At 45.1% G+C, this 17,135-nt stretch overlaps 1 protein-coding gene across 2 annotated transcripts; it reads left to right on the top strand.

Moving 5' to 3' along the window:
• The first annotated feature begins 2,160 nt into the window (after positions 1-2,160).
• On the top strand, positions 2,161-16,133 carry LOC133505828 (carbohydrate sulfotransferase 12-like). 2 transcript variants are annotated; one of them, XM_061829319.1, is made up of 6 exons: positions 2,161-2,308; positions 7,334-7,918; positions 8,424-8,566; positions 11,059-11,187; positions 11,260-11,452; positions 15,572-16,133. In XM_061829319.1, exons 2-6 carry the CDS (start codon positions 7,463-7,465, stop codon positions 15,818-15,820), a joined length of 1,170 nt encoding a protein of 389 aa, XP_061685303.1. In that variant the 5' UTR covers positions 2,161-2,308; positions 7,334-7,462; the 3' UTR covers positions 15,821-16,133. The 2 variants fall into 2 exon arrangements, with proteins under 2 accessions (XP_061685303.1, XP_061685302.1); XM_061829318.1 differs by having other exon boundaries at positions 15,545-16,132.
• Positions 16,134-17,135: the final 1,002 nt, after the last annotated feature.

The raw sequence follows: 17,135 nt of genomic DNA, 5'->3' as shown, positions 1-17,135 counted from the left end.
GTTCACATTTTTAGAGATCATGGATTTTTTTTTTTTCCGTTAGCTGTAAATTGCAGAGTAAAATGTCACTGTTAACACTTGGGCTGTCATTACAATCATCTTGAAAATATTGTAATGTAGTGAAACAGGTTCTGTAAGTAGTCAAACATTTGCAGATGTTCTAGTATAATGATCAGCATTTTAAAAATGTCTGTTTGCACATTTCAAACATGCCAATTTCTCCCAATGCATGTGTACTTTTTTTTTTTTAATCTCATTCTCTTATTAGTGATGCTCGTACTGTAATCTGAAGAGAACGAGGTAGAGTTTCTGTTTGGAGTCAAAATGAATGGCAAATCATTTTAAACGGCTATTTATTTTCCAAACATTACTGTAAGGATATATAGATAGTCCAAGGAAATTAATGGTTTTATTGGTTGAGAGATACTTATTTATACATTTTATATTTTAGTGCAGGTGAAGATGGATAGCTTGTGCAAAATCCTTCCTCCTAAGTACCCATCCACCCATTTTCTTAGCTGCTTATCCTCACGAGGGTTGCGGGGAGTGCTGGAGTCTATCCCAGCTGTCAACAGGCAGGAGGCGGGGTACACCCTGAACTGGGCACCAGCCAATCGCAGGGCACATCGAGACAAACAGTCGCACTCACAATCACACCTAGGAGCAATTTAGAGTGTCCAATTAATGTTGCATGTTTTTGGGATGTGGGAGGAAACCGGGCAGGTAAGGGGAGAACATGCAAACTCCACACAGGCGGTGCCGGGATCGAACCCGGGTCCTCAGAATTGTGAGGCCAACACTTTACCAGCTACCACTGTGCCACTCGTTTAACTGTGATTTTGCAATCACTTTTTTACATGCAAGAATGCAATGTAAACAAGGCTTGAGGAACATGGAACTATTAATATTAAGTGGCTTAGAAAATACAACTTTTGAATTGGGGTTTTTAATTCAAATTTACTTTAAAATTCAAATATTAAAAAAAAATTCCTTAACTTTGTTGTAACAATACACGGAATAGTGTCATTATTTTGCTTTTGCTATGAGCTATCAATTTTATTGGGTTTAATGTTTGCAATTTCAATAATTGTATTAATATAATTAAACGCAGGGATGGGCTGGAGCTTTAGATTGGATATGCATTTGCATCATTTGGTGGTTTCACGTGCGTGTAATGGTCACTTATTTAAAAAAAAAAAAAAAGACGTAGAGCGGTATGTCGATTGGTCGAAGCCAGTTGGCCGCCATCTTGGTACACTAAAAACGTGTAGAGGACATTGTGTACAGGTTGGATCATGACGGGTTTTTCTAGAAGTTTGGCATGTAGAATTCAAACTGGTCGTGTGAGCTTGACATTTTTTCAGTTCTGGTAACATTTTTAATTCCACTTGGTAAGCCAAAAAAGGCTAAGTGCAAAGAAAAGACATATAACACCGTGACTAGCAAGAAACCTTGCATATTACTTAGCGCCTGATTTCCGTGACATATTAACTTTTCCCAAAATATGCTATGAAGCACTATCATCATAACATAGCAAAAAAATAAGCATTTCTTTCATAAAAACATGAAATTTTAAGTAAATCAGTTCGATATATTTTCGGAAATAAGGACTTGCAATGGGAAAATATATGCTAAACGCATTGTTCATTTGTTGTCTCTGCCATGTCCTATTTCACACAGAAAATTTAAACTTGTTTCCTCGCATTTGAAAATCAAAATCAATTTGCAGAGTTCTGCATTATGAAGTTTATCAAAAAATTTCACAGAAAATGTGCTTTCTTGCTTACAAAGTTTGAGAAAATATTTACATCGCTTTTTAAAAAAAAAAACAAAAAAAAAACGTCGCCTATAAAGGTGAAGCAGAGAGTGAAGAACAACAACCGTCAACAAAACTTTGTTCAAGTGAATTAACCTCATCAGAAAATAATAAAAAAAACCTTTACAAACTAACTTTAACAGTGTCAAAGTAAATCCTTCTAATTTACCTGTGGAACATTTTCTTACAGCCACGAAAATGGTCGGCATGGTTGTTTTGGGAGTATCAAGATGGCGGACGGCGACCCATCAGTGGGAATGGTAGCAACGCACTGCCCACGCGCGTGCGTGCGAGTGTGCGGTGGAAGCGCGAATCTCGCGAGATGTGCTCCACATCCCGTGGCGCTCCCGCCGCCTCAAATCAAGCGAGCGGCCGCCAAGCCCTCCCCACAAAGCTGCCCGCCTTGACGCTCTCCTCCTCGGGCTGAAGGGACGGCCACACACCGCTGCCAGTCGACCCGACCGAGCGGCCACCATGGAGATCATCTGTCGGGTAAGTGCAACAAAAACAACAACAAAAAAATAATAATAAAACAAAAGAAAACTATTTTTTTTTTTGAAAAAGCAATAATGTTTTCATAAGTCATTGGCGATACAGCGAAAGCTAAACGGAGTTTTAATAGCCGCCGTGATGCTGCCGGTGTGAAGGGAACACAAGCGGGGCTTTCTTCCGTATCTCAATGGGAGCTGGATGAAAGGATTCTCGGGGCGGGTTCGGGCGGGGGGGATGATTTTTTTTTTTTTTCCCGTTGCTGAATGTGATGGAAGAAGAAAGTGGTTTTTTTTTGTTTGCTTTCCACGCATGAAAGGCCACATTGTTGCACGTTTAGTGGGCTCAAAATAAGCTTGGAAAACAAAGAGCCCCCCCCCTTTTTTTTTTTTTTAAAGGGAAGATGTCATTAATCCCACCATTCAGGATATTGTGGTCCTCGAACCAGTCATTTAGTCGCCGCCCCACACTATGCACGTGTTATTTTGCGCAATGTGGCACTTTGTGGATGTTCTTTAAATAAAATAGAAGCATGAAGTCAACGTGGAGTGTTTCAAAGTTGAAGGAAAACCACATGCGAGGGGAACAAAAACAACACTTTGTCCTCCTTTCCAGTGGTGGGCAGGCCTGCTTGCGTGGGTCCTCGGCCTCCTTGCTTATTTTACCAACAGAACCGGGCGTTCCACCAGCAGTTGTGTTTTTTTCCCCCTCTTGCTTTCACATACAATTAAAAAAAAAAAGAAAAATATTCAAGACGCGCAGTTCACGGCAAGTACAACCTATAAAAAGTACTTACAGTAGGCTCTCTAAGTACTACTGTCACATATACAAATAACAAGCGCAAAAGGCCACGGAGTTTATCAAAAATGGGACCAATTTATTCACTTCACGGTATATATTGAACATGAACAAGATGGTTAGTTTTTAGGAGAAAAATGTATTTTAAAAATTATTCGATTAGAATATATTTCACATTACGTAGAACAGGAGTGTCAAACTCATTTTTATCGCGGGCCACGTCGTAGTTGCGGTTTCTTTCAGAGGGCCGTTATGACTGAAACCACCCCTGCTGCCCGTTGACAGCTGGGATAGGCTCCAGCACTCCCTCATGAGGATAAGCGGCGAAGAAAATGGATGGATAATTTAATTGGTGCCCTGTGATTGGCTGGCAGCGAGTTCAGGGTGTACCCCGCCTCTTGCCCGTTGACAGCTGGGATAGGCTCCAGCACTCCCCGCGACCCTTGTGGGGATAAGCGGCAAAAGAAAATAGATGGAAAATTGACCCATCATGTTGACACATTAAATTTATCAAATAGTTTTTGGGTATCAGAAATCAAGAGTAATGGGTTTTTAGGGTTTGGTAGCACAAAAATGCTTGCGATATCTCAACGTCATCATTTATGATTTGACAGTCTGAAATTTTGGTTCATATTTTAACAAAAATTCATGAAAGTTGATACACATGATTTGCCTTTGCGGGCCACAAAAAAAAAAAAATCATGTGGCGCGCCACATCTGGCCCCCGGGGCTTGAGTTTGACACCTGTTAATAAATGATAAAAAAAAATTATACCACATTAAATTATGAAACAAAAGTTCTAAACGTTACATACAAGTGTACCTAAAAGCTAAATAGAACTTTAAACTGTACTCAACATGGGGAAATTAAGCTAAACAATAATGATGGTAAATTCAAATCTATTGCACCAAATAAATGTTCAAAAGAAAGTTTGTATAAAGATTTAATCCAAATGTATTGAGTTTAAATATAAAATAGAGGTGAACACAAAACACATGATTAAATATTAACAATTGTCCCCACATTAAATTGTTATACTCTGTCAAAGGTCATGGAAAAGTGTGGTTAGCAAATTTTTACGCATACAACTATTGTTCAAATAATGTTCCAAAGTGATATGGTGGGGAAAACAATTATTTTCAAGTCTATTAACAGTGACAACATTTTTTTTCATTTTAGTTATTTTCTGCTAAAATGAAAACAAAAAAAATCCTTTCAGCAATAAACATGAAGTATGCATACCGTATTTCTTTTAGCGGGCCGGATCTGGCCCCCGCACCTTGATTTTGACACCAGTGAAGGTTGCTCCGTCCCCTCGCCTCTGTTTGTTCACATCTTCGTGACAGTTGAGGGCCCACACTGGGGCCAGTGTACTCCCCCCGACACCCCCCCCCCACCCCAAATGCCCCAGGAGGACAAAAAGAGCTCACTAGTGTGGAGCATGATGTAATTATCAAACATTGTCAAAGCGTTGTGTTTTTAATCATGCTTTGTTTTGATGTGCCACACACCGAGGTGGGGGTGGGGTAAAGGGGGGTGGGGGGAGGATTAGGTGAGCACATTCTGTCCTTAGTTCTGCAGAGGACCCTCGTCTGACACAAGATTGGGTACAGATCACACGCTCGGATTCACACGTGCATGCGTATTGCGCATGTTTTTGGAATGCCTGAGGAGGCCAAAGTGCCCGGGGGAACACGCAGACCCGAGCTGAGATTCGAACCTGGACTGTGCGGAGATCTGTGAGGGAGATGTGCTCAACATCGGACAAAAGAATCCAGTCGTCAAAATTTAAATGAAATCACACACACGTTCGAATGAAGGTGAATTACGATGACATACGGTATGTTAGAAACTGGTTTTGAAGAGGCACAGTGGTCATTTTTTGGATTATTTGTGTCTTAATGATCCAAGAGCAAAGTCGTCTGGGGATTCACACCCCTTGTAGGGTCAGCCATGGCAAAATCCTTGGCGAGGCACCAGACAAAGCACAGTACAATACAAAAATTGGATCTAGGTAAAGTTTACCCTGGCGCCGGACACCAGGGCCACCCTCTGGAACCGTGCTTGGAGGTGGTGCTCGAGCACCTATTGGCCAGACCTGCACCCATGGGGCTCGAAAGGGTAATGTGGTGGACTCATCACCTGTATGAGGGCCGTAGGGGTCGGCCGCAATCTGAGCTGGGCGGTGGTTGAAACCAGAGACCTTTTATAATCTGATCCCTGACTCTAGAAGCTAACTCGAGGAGTGTGCAATGTCACCTCTCTGGCAAGGAAGGAGCCCTAGCTGATGTGTGAGGTCAAGAAGTTCCGACTAGGTATAGTCAGCCTCGCCTCCACACAGGGCTTGGACTCTGGTACCAGTCCTCTTGAGAGAGGTTGGACTCTCTTCCAGTCTGGAGTTCCTCACAGTAGGCGGTACCGAGCAGGTGTGGGTGTACTCGGCGACTGTATGTTGGACCAGAAGGCAACCTCCCTTTGCCTTCAGGTGGGGGTTGGGTCCTGACTGTTGTTGGTGCCTCTGTACCAAAATAACACTTCAGAGTACCTACCCTTTTTGGAGTCCTTAGTTCCGGAGAGTGCTATCTCTGGGGACTCAATCGTTTTAGAGGGGCCAGCTGGGATGGTCTAGGCATCTGATTTTGATGCCTCCCCTGGTGAGGTGTTCCGGGCACATCCCACCTGAAAGAGACCCCGGGGGACGACCCAGGACACGTTGGAGAGACTACGTCCATCAACTGGCCTGGGAATGTACCCCCCCCCCGGAAGATCTGGGGAAAGGAATGTCTGAGCTACCTCGACTAAGCAGTAGAAGATTGATAGATGGACATTTAAAGAAGGGATTTAAATTCAGCCATCATTTAATTTTTACAGTATTAATAATATAAACATTTCATCATACAACACGCCACCATACTGAGCGTTAAAATCAAGCCCGTCTTCCCATCCATCCATTCTCCAAAGCGCTTGTACTCACTCCGGGTGACTTCGGACGAGACCGGACGGTTCACCGGCAGATCGCAGTGGAAGACCGCCCGGCTCGCGTGTAATCCACAAAGTCATCAGTGCCCCTGAGCACAATCGGATTCGAACATCTGTCACTCTAATCCCCCTTTTAGATGATGTTTATTTGATGGTTGGACTGTTTTGAAAGCGGATGGGTGGGATCGGACTTAGCGTGCGTGCCTCAAAGTTCCGAGTTCTGGATTTGAATGTGTGGTTCCAATACAGTACTATACTTATGCTGCAATCTTAAAAGAAGCGGTGTGAATCCTACCTCCACTGACTTTTCTGGTTTCTGACTCGGTCAATGTGCCTCTGTGGGTGTTAAACGGCCTGCTGGCCCATGGGTTTGAGTCTCACTTAAAAGTGTGCGCAGTCCCGGTGCCAAATCCAAGAGGAAGCCTCGCCTTATTAATATTTACATTTTTCAAATTTAAGAGCCACTTCAGAGCAACATTAAGCGCGGTGGACTAGCGTTTAACACGTTTGCCCCCGGTTCAAATCTCGGTTACTCCAGCGTCCCTCCGAGTTGCAAAAGCAAGCATGTTTGGTTTATTGAAGACTAAATGGTGAACGTTTGTCTGTACTGTATGTATGTGCTGCAATTGACATAATTATTCTACATTAGATTATTTTATTATATAGACCAGCATCGGAACTTTAAAATGTATTCTAAAACTGAGTCGTAGCCCGTGTAAAGACTTTAGAATTTGCAGTTATGCTCTGACCACTTTGTTTTGGTCACAACCTGAGCTGCAGCTTTCTAAACTGACTTTTTGGGGAGCGCAGTCAGAAGACCGTTACAATAGTCAAGTCTACTTGCGATATAAGCATGCATGAGCTTCTTCTCGTCTACTTGACACATGCAAGCCTTCACTCTCGTGAATATGTTCTCGAGATGGTAAAAGGCAGTTTTTGTGATTGATTTGGTACGACTGTTAGAGGTCAGGTCGAAATCTGTCACAACGCCAAGTTTTCAGACTTGGTCTTTGTGTTTTGACGATAGTGAGTCCAGGTGTTTACGAACGGCAATCTTTTTTTACTTTAATGCTAAAAAAAAAGTTATCTCACTTTTGGTTTAGGGTTAGAAACAACTGAAGTGTTTTCAGTTTCAAAAGTTTCAAAAGACTAATGAGTGGTTTCACTGAAGGTTCTCGCTCAATTCTTGGCTTCGATCCGTTTATTTTGTAAAGAAGAAGAAGTGTAAATCACATTTCCTGCTTGTTTCAGTTGCGGTGGCTGAGCAGGAAGTGTCTCCTTCCGTGATAGACCTCCGAAGCCATGGAGCTCAGATAAGCTCTTCCTCTTTTCGGCACCAATCTCGGCCCCACTCTCTTCCCCCGACCCCGCACTTGAACCATGGGAACGTGGCGGGGCCTGCGCGTGGCGTTCGTCGTGGGCTCTCTCTTCGTGATCCTGCTCATCATCGCTTACTGGGACGACGTCGGCGGCTTCGACCTCTACCCTCTGCGGGACCGCAAACAGGAGCGTTGCCCTCAGACCACCGCAGCCCCCACGCTCCCGGCATCCCTCGCGGGAATATCCACCACGACCTGGGCTCCGGCGGGAACGACGAACAAGAGCGCGGAAGGGAGAGAGCGACCGCAGCCGGGAAGTGAGGATAAGGACGGCGACGAGAGTCCGGATTTGGCTGGAAGTTGGGACCAGGTGGCGAGGAAGCGGAAGATCGTGGATGTTTGTGCAGGGGACGACTTTCCCGGAAGGACACGTGCATTTGAGGAGATTCCAAACAGGGAATTGGACCACCTGATAGTCGACGACACGCACCAGATAATCTACTGCTATGTTCCTAAGGTAAAGAATACAGTCATACCTTGACTTGTGTATTAAATCCGTTTCAGGACCAACCAAATCATCTTTCGCTATTGAAAGGCATGGATATGCCATTAATCCGTTCCAGGAAAGAAAAAAATCATTATACGGAATCGGTGCCATTTGGTTGTTACAACTGGAAATATTCTTCCATTTCTGTCTTTTTTTTCCTACTCTGAATCTGATAATGCATCTATCAAACTAACTAAACTAGAATTAGCAAAGTCATGAAATCAAGCCACATGGCATTTATGGTCATTGAATTTTGACACACTGTATCTGCTTCAAATGCAACTCTATTCTTGTGGGATACTTTGATTGATTTAAAAAAAAAAAAGAACATGCAAAAGCATAGAAAATGGGTTATTGCAATAATTACATTAAAATGATAAATGTCCCATGACCCTCATGAGGATAAGCGGCTAAGAAAATGGATGAATGGGTACATTTGTCAATGACGAAGCATAATGTTCCTGTGTCCGTTCAGGTGGCGTGCACCAACTGGAAGAGGGTGATGGTGGTCCTTTCTCAGTCTCTGGTCTCGCCTGTCTCAGGAAAGCCTTACACTGACCCGGAGTCGGTCCCCCCGGACCTCGTGCACAACTCCTCACTTCATCTCACTTTTGCCAAGTATGAACCATTATTGAGTACCTCCACCGAGGAAATTATGTTTTCTTATGATGCCATAACTTTCGAAGCGACTTAGAATTCAGAGCTAGATTCATAGTGGACCGCAGCATACTCGCAGTTTGGCATCCGCGGATTCACCATTCAGATTATTTCCCGAATTTGTTTCAATGCAATTCCATTGGCCGTCAATTATATTTGTATTTTCTCTCTGATTAAGTAAAGCAAAATCTCAGACTTATTATTAATATTCACCTTTTAGTAATAAGTGCAACCTCCATTCTCGACCACAATCCATTCCAGAAGGCAGTTCGAGAAGTGATTTGTTTGAAAACCAAATCAATATTTCCCATTGCAATTAATGTAAAAAGAAATAATGCGTTCCAAGCCTAAAGAAATGGCCTTTTAAAGCATTCCTGATAATAAACTGCACAGTGGAAATACAGGTACAGTTTAAATACTTTATATAATAAGATAATTTAAGAAATATATATATATATATTTTTTTTTTTTTTTTTGCTTAAAATGTATGCATTAGTAGTAGTGTAGGCTAGGCTGGGAGTGCATTGCTGTATCTGTAGCGACCTGGCCCCCAGCCTAATAAACTTTTTTCTTAACAAAAATGCAGGATAACTTTACACAAGCAATAATGTGGAGGGGAAAAAAAGCTAATTTTTGTATTTTTTATTTTTACAAAAAGTAACAAAAAAAATCGATTCTTAACTACAGTTAACGAAGTCTTTCAAACAAAACAAAAAATGCAGAAATGCCAATGGAACAGAGCATTATAAAAATAAAACTATCAACTACTGTATCAAATCCCTGGAAGTTCTTTTCTTTTCCCAAAGAACTTGTCTGGTGTGACTTCTTTGGAGCCATGATTGTGAGTTAATAATCCTCAATAGGAAGAAAAACCAGTCAGTAAATGTAGCTACCGGGACACGTCTCCGTACAGCAGCTGCGTTATACACAACAACAAAGTGGGTCGTGGGTCAACTGGTCGGGGCGTGCGCATGATGTCATTTCCGGGTTTTGTCAGGGGCGTTTGAGTACCAATTTTCGCCCGAAAACAGAAGCAAAAAAAAAAAAATCTACAAATTTTCGTTCGAGAACCGAGCATTCACTGTATTATTGTTTCCTTCTTGGATATTTTGCATGAAATCAACATTGGCGTTAACTGCCAACCCCTGTTCGGTCTCCGGCTCCAAACTCCTGAGTGCATGTCTGTCCCGGTTCCTCCTGTGGCAAGATCCAAAATTTTCCTGTGTGCGTGTGAAGCTTCCCCCGCAACATTGCGAGCACGCGTTTTGAAAACTACCCAAGTTGCCAGAAAAACGAGTTGTTTACTGAGCTGGAATAGGAGAGTGGAAAGAGCAGGTAGCACAGGCCGATCTTTCTTCACGAGTTGGCGGCGGCGGCGGCGGATCGCTCTGTTTGCGTGACTCGGTGTGGCTGAATCACCGGACTCTGATCTGACTCTTTCCATGCGTGGCCTTGTTCATTTTTATTTTCATTTCATTTCATTTAATTTTTTTACTGCAAAATGAAGATTTGGAGCGTGCAATAAAGTGTCCCCCTGCTATTTCGTGGATTTTCAAACTGCAATTTTTCTCGTTTTTGTCGTTTGCAATGATTTTATTTTGAAACTTATCCACTGGAAAAGTCCATCCATCCATTTTTTTTTTTAGCCGCTTATCCTCACAAGGGTCGCGAAGGGGTGCTGGAGCCTATCCCAGCTGTCAACGGGCAGAAGGCGTTGTACACCCTGAATTGGTTGCCAGCCAATCGCTGGGCACATGGAGACAAACAGCCGCACTCGCAATCACACCTATGGGCAATTTAGAGTGTCCAATTAATGTTGCATGTTTTTGGGGATGTGGGAGGAAACCGGAGTGCCTGGAGAAAACCCACACAGGCACGGGGAGAACATGCAAACCCCACACAGGCGGGGCCAGAATTGAACCCGGGACCTCAGAACTGTGAGGCTAACGCTTTACCAGCTGCTCCACCGTGCTGCACTGGAAAAGTCATCCATTTAAATTTTGTTCTCAGACCAAAACAATAAAAGGTATTACTTTCATGCATTTTGGTGAATCTTCATATTAGATTTGATTCATAGTTTTTTTTTTTCCCTTTTGTTTACACATCTCTGCAAGTGTTGTTTTATCTCCGCATTGGAATCACTTCAAATGTCTTCAAAATGTGGGGGAGGGGTAACGTATTTATGCATTTTAATTTTTTTACATGGTCTATGACCCAGTGCAGGTGGATCTGGAATGTATCGACCGTGATAATCAGGGGTGCACTGCACAGTATTAGGGACCGCAAATAGTGAAAATCAGTGAGTAATTGACCCCCCGAAAATATTTTGTGACTAAATGAAGTTCTTCCCCTCACTTCAACTTAGTTCCTTGATGCCAAGATGTGCAAATTTCCAAATAGGGAATTGTGACTATGACGGGACACTACTACAAGTACTGCTATGCGTCCACCAGGTTTTGGCGCCATTATGGCTCTCTGTCCCGCCACCTGATGGCGCTGAAGCTCCAGCACTACACCAAGTTCCTGTTCGTACGGGACCCCTTCGTCCGCCTCATCTCGGCCTTCAGGAACAAGTTCGGAAGGTGCGACGACCCTAGAAAGACGCCGGGATGCGTGACCGCGTCACTCAACCTGTCTTGCCTTGTGACCGTCAGGCCCAACGAGGACTTTTACCGGCAGTTTGGCTCGGTCATCCTGCGTCGCTACGGCAACGTATCAGGGAGTTTGCCGGAAACGGCGGCTGAGGCGTTCGCGGCCGGGATCAAACCCACCTTCCAGCAGTTCGTCTCGTACTTGCTGGATGCGGAGACGGAAAAGGAGAGCATCTTCAACGAACACTGGCGACAGGTAACGCAAATTATTTTAGAGTGGAGCAAAAGTACTCGTACTTGGTACTGAATGAGTACAAAAAACGTGTACTCATTCTTTCAGACAAGCAATTTAACAGAGAACTTCAGTCTACTATCTTCTTCTTCTTTTCCTTCGGGCTTGTCCTGTTAGGGATCGTCATCTTTTTCCATCTAAACCGATCTATAACCCAAACTTTCCTCACAACATCCATCGACCTACTCTTTGGTCTTCTTCTCGCTCTCTTCCCTGACAGCTCCATCTTCACCACAGTTCCTCTCTTTTTACGCTCTCATAGGGTTTCTCTCGATCCACAAAGACAATATAATGCCTTCTGACCTTCTCTGTACTTTTCCACTAGCATCCTCTAAGCAATTAATGCATCTGTGGCACTCTTTGTCGGGATGAAACCATACTGTTGCTCACAGATACAGTGGTGCCTCAGTTCTCGACCACAAACCGTTCCAGAAGGCGGTTTGAAAACCGATTAGTTCGATAACCAAATCAACAGCTGCGCGAGTTATGTTATTTCTGTTTTTTTTCGGGGTTCGTTCAAATTGGCAATAACAAAGCGCGTCCTGAGTGAGTCAGCTGGTCGGGCCACGAGTGTTCTGTTATTTACGGGTTTTTCGGCAGGGTGGGAATTCGCAACAAAGCGCGTCGTGGGTCAGCTGGTCTGTTATTTCCGGGTTTTGATAGGGGCGTTTGAGTACCGATTTTCGTTCGAAAACCAAGCAAAAAAATCTCGAAATTTTTGTTCGAAAATCGACTTGTTCGAGAACCGAAGCTGTACTGTACTTCTGTCCTGAGTCTAGCCTGCACTACTCTTTCCCACAACTTCATTGCGTGGCTCAACAACTTTATTCCCCTCTAGTTCCCACAGCCTTTGTTCTTAAAAATGTGAACTTGCACACTTTTCCTCCATTCTTCAGGAATCTTCTCGCCCGCTACTATTCTATTGAACAAGTCGGTCAAACTCCACAACCAAAATGATGTTACTATACCTCTATAGGTTTGTGGAAAAAAAGACAACTGGTATTATTACTGCAGATTACTGAGTTAGTCATAAAAGTCTTCTTTGTGTGCATCTCTCTGTATTTTAGTGTTCCTACATGGCAAATATGAGCACATGTCCTTTGAAATCAAGCTGAAAATGTTTTACTCTTTACAGCAGTAACTCACATTTGAAAAATTTAGCCAAAGTAAAACAGAATATATGCGCGTGAATGAGAGGGCGGAGGAGGAAGAGCGAAGCTCCAGGGAGAAGAGATGGCGAGGGTGGATGACTTTAAATACTTGGGGTCAACAATACAGAGCAATGGAAAGTGTGGTAAGGAAGTGAAGAAACTGGTCCAAGCGGGGTGGAATAGTTGGCGGAACGTGTCTGGTGTTCTGAGTGACAGAAGAGTCTCTGCTAGGATGAAGAGCAAAGTTTATAATACTGTGGTGAGGCCGGCCATGATGTACGGATTAGAGACGATGGCACTGAAGAAACAACAGGAAGCAGAACTGGAGGTGGCAAAAATGAAGACGTTGAGGTTCTCGCTCTGAGGGAGCAGGTTAGATAGGATTAGAAATGAGCTCATGAGAGGGGCAGCCAAAGTTGGATGTTTTGGAGAGAAGGTTCGAGAGAGCAGACTTCGATGGTTTGGACATGTCCAGAGGCGAGAGAGTGAGCATGTTGGTAGAAGGGTGCTGAGGATGGAGCTGGCAGGCAAAAGAGTGAGAGGAAGACCAAAGAAAAGGTGGATGGATGTGGTGAGGGAGGACATGAGGACAGTGGGTGTTAGAGAGGAAGAGGACACGCTGTGGCGACCCCTGACGGGACAAGCCGAAAGAAAAAAAAGACTCACATTTGAAAAATGTACAGGTGTGGCCAGTCATCCCCGCAAATATAAAGTTACCGGTGTGGTCCACCAGTCATGCCCACAGATATAAAGTTGTGGGTGTGTTTGTGTTCTGTTTGTAATTATGAGTGTACCCCTTTAAGAGCGGAGGGGGGCGGTGTCAAGTCAACTAGGAAGTAGAAGTCGGCTGAGCAGCAGCTCGTTCTGTGTTTTTAAAAAAAAAAAAAAAAAAAAACATCAGGCTGAGGTTCAATATCATTGGTCAAGACTACACAAAATAAGCGACGTCTTTCGATATTCGTGTATTTCTTCTCGGAACAAATTTTACGCGCATGATTTTTCGTGCTCGACTTTGCAGATTTGCGAGTGCGGTGGCGCCCATCAAATCACGGTGACTGCTTTACAGTATAATTTATTTATTACTGCATTACTCTAGTGTTATTTTTCTTGTAAAACACAGAATAAATGTCAATACATTAATGAATATTGAGGTATATATACACTTGACAACAATATTTCTTTGTTTCGTCTTTAATAAGTATTTGTACGTCATAGCTTCCCACCGCTGCTTGGTTGTTACTGATGTCCAGAGTAGTATATACCAGTGACCTCATGCGTACGTTTCCGTTGGACTACTTTATATTACCGCTATAAAGTGTACAGTATGCTAACGTAAACTTTATTTTGGCAGGTGGTTGTACTTTAAATAAAGGCTCCATTTTATGCAGTTCACCCTCAAGAATGACACAGCAGCCAAGTTTGAATACCTCACAAAGCAAACAAGGCTGGAAAAGTAACTTCACTGGATGCACTGTAGTGCAAATATAATGCTTAGTTTTGACTCTCCGACAAAATATGAGAAAACGTTATAGGATCTGAGTTAGATTTTTCACAAAATAACCTACAAAAGACCAATGAACATCGGGTCCAGCAATTTGAGGACGGGACGCCAGGCCAACTCCACCTTAATTTTTAATCGAATGATTGCCACGTGCCATCGGTGCAGGGAAGGACCTAAATGCGTGACTCCGAGACAACGGCATGTCCAGGCGAATGCGCAACTCCTGTGGCGACTGCTCGAGGTGGCACCGCCCAGAGCGGGAACCAAGCCACGCCCCTCCTGGCAGTGATCCAGTCCCACTCATGACAGAACCCCCTCCCGAAGGTGCGGATCCCAGACTCTCCAAAAAAAAAAAAAACATGACCAGGGGACGGTGGAAGGGGAGCCAGTAGAAGGCAACCCCCACCGAGGCCCGGTCGCCGCACCCACCAAAACCGGAACGTGAAGCGGCCGGGAACCGTTCGTTGTAGCCGCCGAAACAGGAATGTGAAGTGGCTGGGAAACGGTCGCTGTAGCCGCTGAAACTGAAACATGAGGCAGCCCTGGAGGGGTTGTCGCCGAGACGCGGTCGTCAGGCGGCTGTAGACAGGTCGGCGTCGAGACGCGGTCGTCAGGCGGCCGCAGACAGGTCGGCGTCGAGACGCGGTCGTCAGGCGGCCGCAGACAGGTCGGCGTCGAGACGCGGTCGTCAGCCGGCCGCAGACAGGTCGGCGTCGAGACGCGGTCGTCAGCCGGCCGCAGACAGGTCGGCGTCGAGACGCGGTCGTCAGGCGGCCGCAGACAGGTCGGCGTCGAGACGCGGTCGTCAGGCGGCCGCAGACAGGTCGGCGTCGAGAGGCGGTCGTCAGGCGGCCGTAGACATGTCGCCGCCGAGACGCGGTTGTCAGGTGGCTGTAGACAGGTTGCCGCCGAGACGCGGTCGTCAGGCGGCTGTGGAAGGGTCGCCGCCAGGTCAGGAACGTGATTCCCCTTTGAGTCCGCTGGGTCCGTGTCTGGCCAGTTCATTCTGTCACGTGCCATCGGTGCGGGGGAAGGACCCAAATGCAGGACTCCGCGACAGCGGCATAATGTCCAGTGGGTTTTATTGCAGAAGCAGTGTCCACACCCCGAGACCCGGTGCAAACTCAACGAACTGGCAAATGCCCGTGTCGTAAATGCCAACATAATAAATACATGATTAATTAACATGCCGAATGCGCAACAGCTGCCGAGTACTAGAGGTGGCACCGCCCGACAGTGATCCAGTCCCGCTTATGACACTGACTAACTATAGCGGCTGTATACGCTTTGCACTTTAACGGACATTTTTATTACTTCTAGATCTCGTCCACTCAATGAAATAAATCCCAATGGTACATGCAGAACGCCACCATTTTTCCATGCATGTGTATTTATGGGTTTTAGGTTTACCGTCTCTGCCATCCATGCCAGGTGAAGTACGACTTCATCGGACGACTGGAAACGCTAGAGACGGACGCCGAGTATCTTCTGAAGCTCCTGCGGGTGGACCACCTGCTGCGCTTCCCCTCGGGGGCGAGAAACCGAACTGCGGCCAGCTGGGAACGGGATTGGTTCGCGCAGATTCCCGTTTCAATGAGGACAGAGCTGTACGAGCTTTACCGACCGGACTTTGAGCTGTTTGGCTACCCGGAACCCGACGGGGTGCTCCACCACTTGTAGGCCACGCTCGGCGACTCCCACGATAAGCCTTTGAAATTCACTGCCGGCCTTCCGCTTAACATGGATGTTTGACTTCTAAAGCTGTCATTGGCGGCGAATGTGTGAAGGACCAAGTCTGCGATGCTGTTTGTTTGTGCAAATACCTCAAAAGACAACAAGTGCCTGCCTGTATTATTTTTGCCTCAGTTGGGAATGAATGCGGCCAGCTCACTTTCAAGCTACTCTGCTACACTTCATTTGCCCATTTCAAAGCACTTTGATGTTTTTGTTTTTTGGTTTTTTTTTGGGGGGGGGGGTAGCGGTGGGAGTGATACTTGTTTGGCAGAAAAGATAAGAGACCGGGACTTATTTTGCAGGGTAATAAAAAAAAAAAAAAAAAAATGTGATTGCACACATTTGATTTTCTGATCATTTGAATTGAAAGAGGGCGGCACGGTTCTGTGGACCGGGGTTCGAATCATGGTCCCGCTTGTGTGGAGTTTCCATGTTCTCCCCGTGCCTGCCTGGCTTTTCTCCGGGCGCTCGTGTTTCCTCCGACATCCCAAAAACATGCAACATGAATTGGACACTCTAAATTGCCCGTAGGTCTGATTGTGTGTGTGACTGTTGTCTGCCTCCGTGTGCCCTGTGATTGGCTGGCAACCAGTTCAGGGTGTACCCTCCCTCCTGTCTGATGATAGCTGGGATGGGCTCCACCACACCCGTGACACTTGTGAGGATAAGCAGCTGAGAAAATGAATTGATGGATGGTTCACTTGAATCATCATCCAGGATTTTCAAGTCCATGTAAAGTGACATATGAACTAATTTTGACACGCAAGAAAAAGGGCTGATGTTAACGACCCTACTACTTTCAATGATGTAACAAAAAAAGTGTAAAATCCATCCATCAATTTACTTTGCCGCTTATCCTCATGAGGATCACGGAGAGTGCTGGAGCCGATCCCATCTATCAACGGGAAGGAAGCAGGGTACACCATGAAATGGTTGCCAGCCAATCACGGGGCACATGGAGACAGATAACAGTCGCACTCGCAATCACACCTAGGGGCAATTTAGAGTGTCCAATTAATGTTGCATGTTTTTGGGGATGTGGGAGGATACTGGAGTGCCCGTAGAAAACCCACGCAGGCACGGGGAGAACGTGCAAACTCCACACAGGCGTCTCTGGGATTGAACCCGGGACCTCAGAACTGTGAGGCCAACGCTTTACCAGCTGCGCCACCATGCCGACAGATATGTAAAATGAGGCACCAAAATCTAAAAATTAAAACCTCCCAACTCAAACATTGGTGAGTCCGCTTCCTAAATTAAG

The sequence above is a fragment of the Syngnathoides biaculeatus genome, chromosome 9 (assembly GCF_019802595.1).
Source record: "Syngnathoides biaculeatus isolate LvHL_M chromosome 9, ASM1980259v1, whole genome shotgun sequence".
NCBI lineage: Eukaryota > Metazoa > Chordata > Actinopteri > Syngnathiformes > Syngnathidae > Syngnathoides > Syngnathoides biaculeatus.
Note: the sequence above shows the minus strand (reverse complement) of the source record. Positions and strands in the feature narration are given on the sequence as shown.

Bases quoted from the DNA above. Each gene is read 5' to 3' on its own strand.
- LOC133505828 (XM_061829318.1), top strand. From the start codon at position 7,463: ATGGGAACGTGGCGGGGCCTGCGCGTGGCGTTCGTCGTGGGCTCTCTC. The intron at 11,188-11,259 runs GTGCGACGACCC...TGTGACCGTCAG, and splicing joins TTCAGGAACAAGTTCGGAAG to GCCCAACGAGGACTTTTACC. The intron at 11,453-15,544 runs GTAACGCAAATT...TATGGGTTTTAG, and splicing joins TCAACGAACACTGGCGACAG to GTTTACCGTCTCTGCCATCC.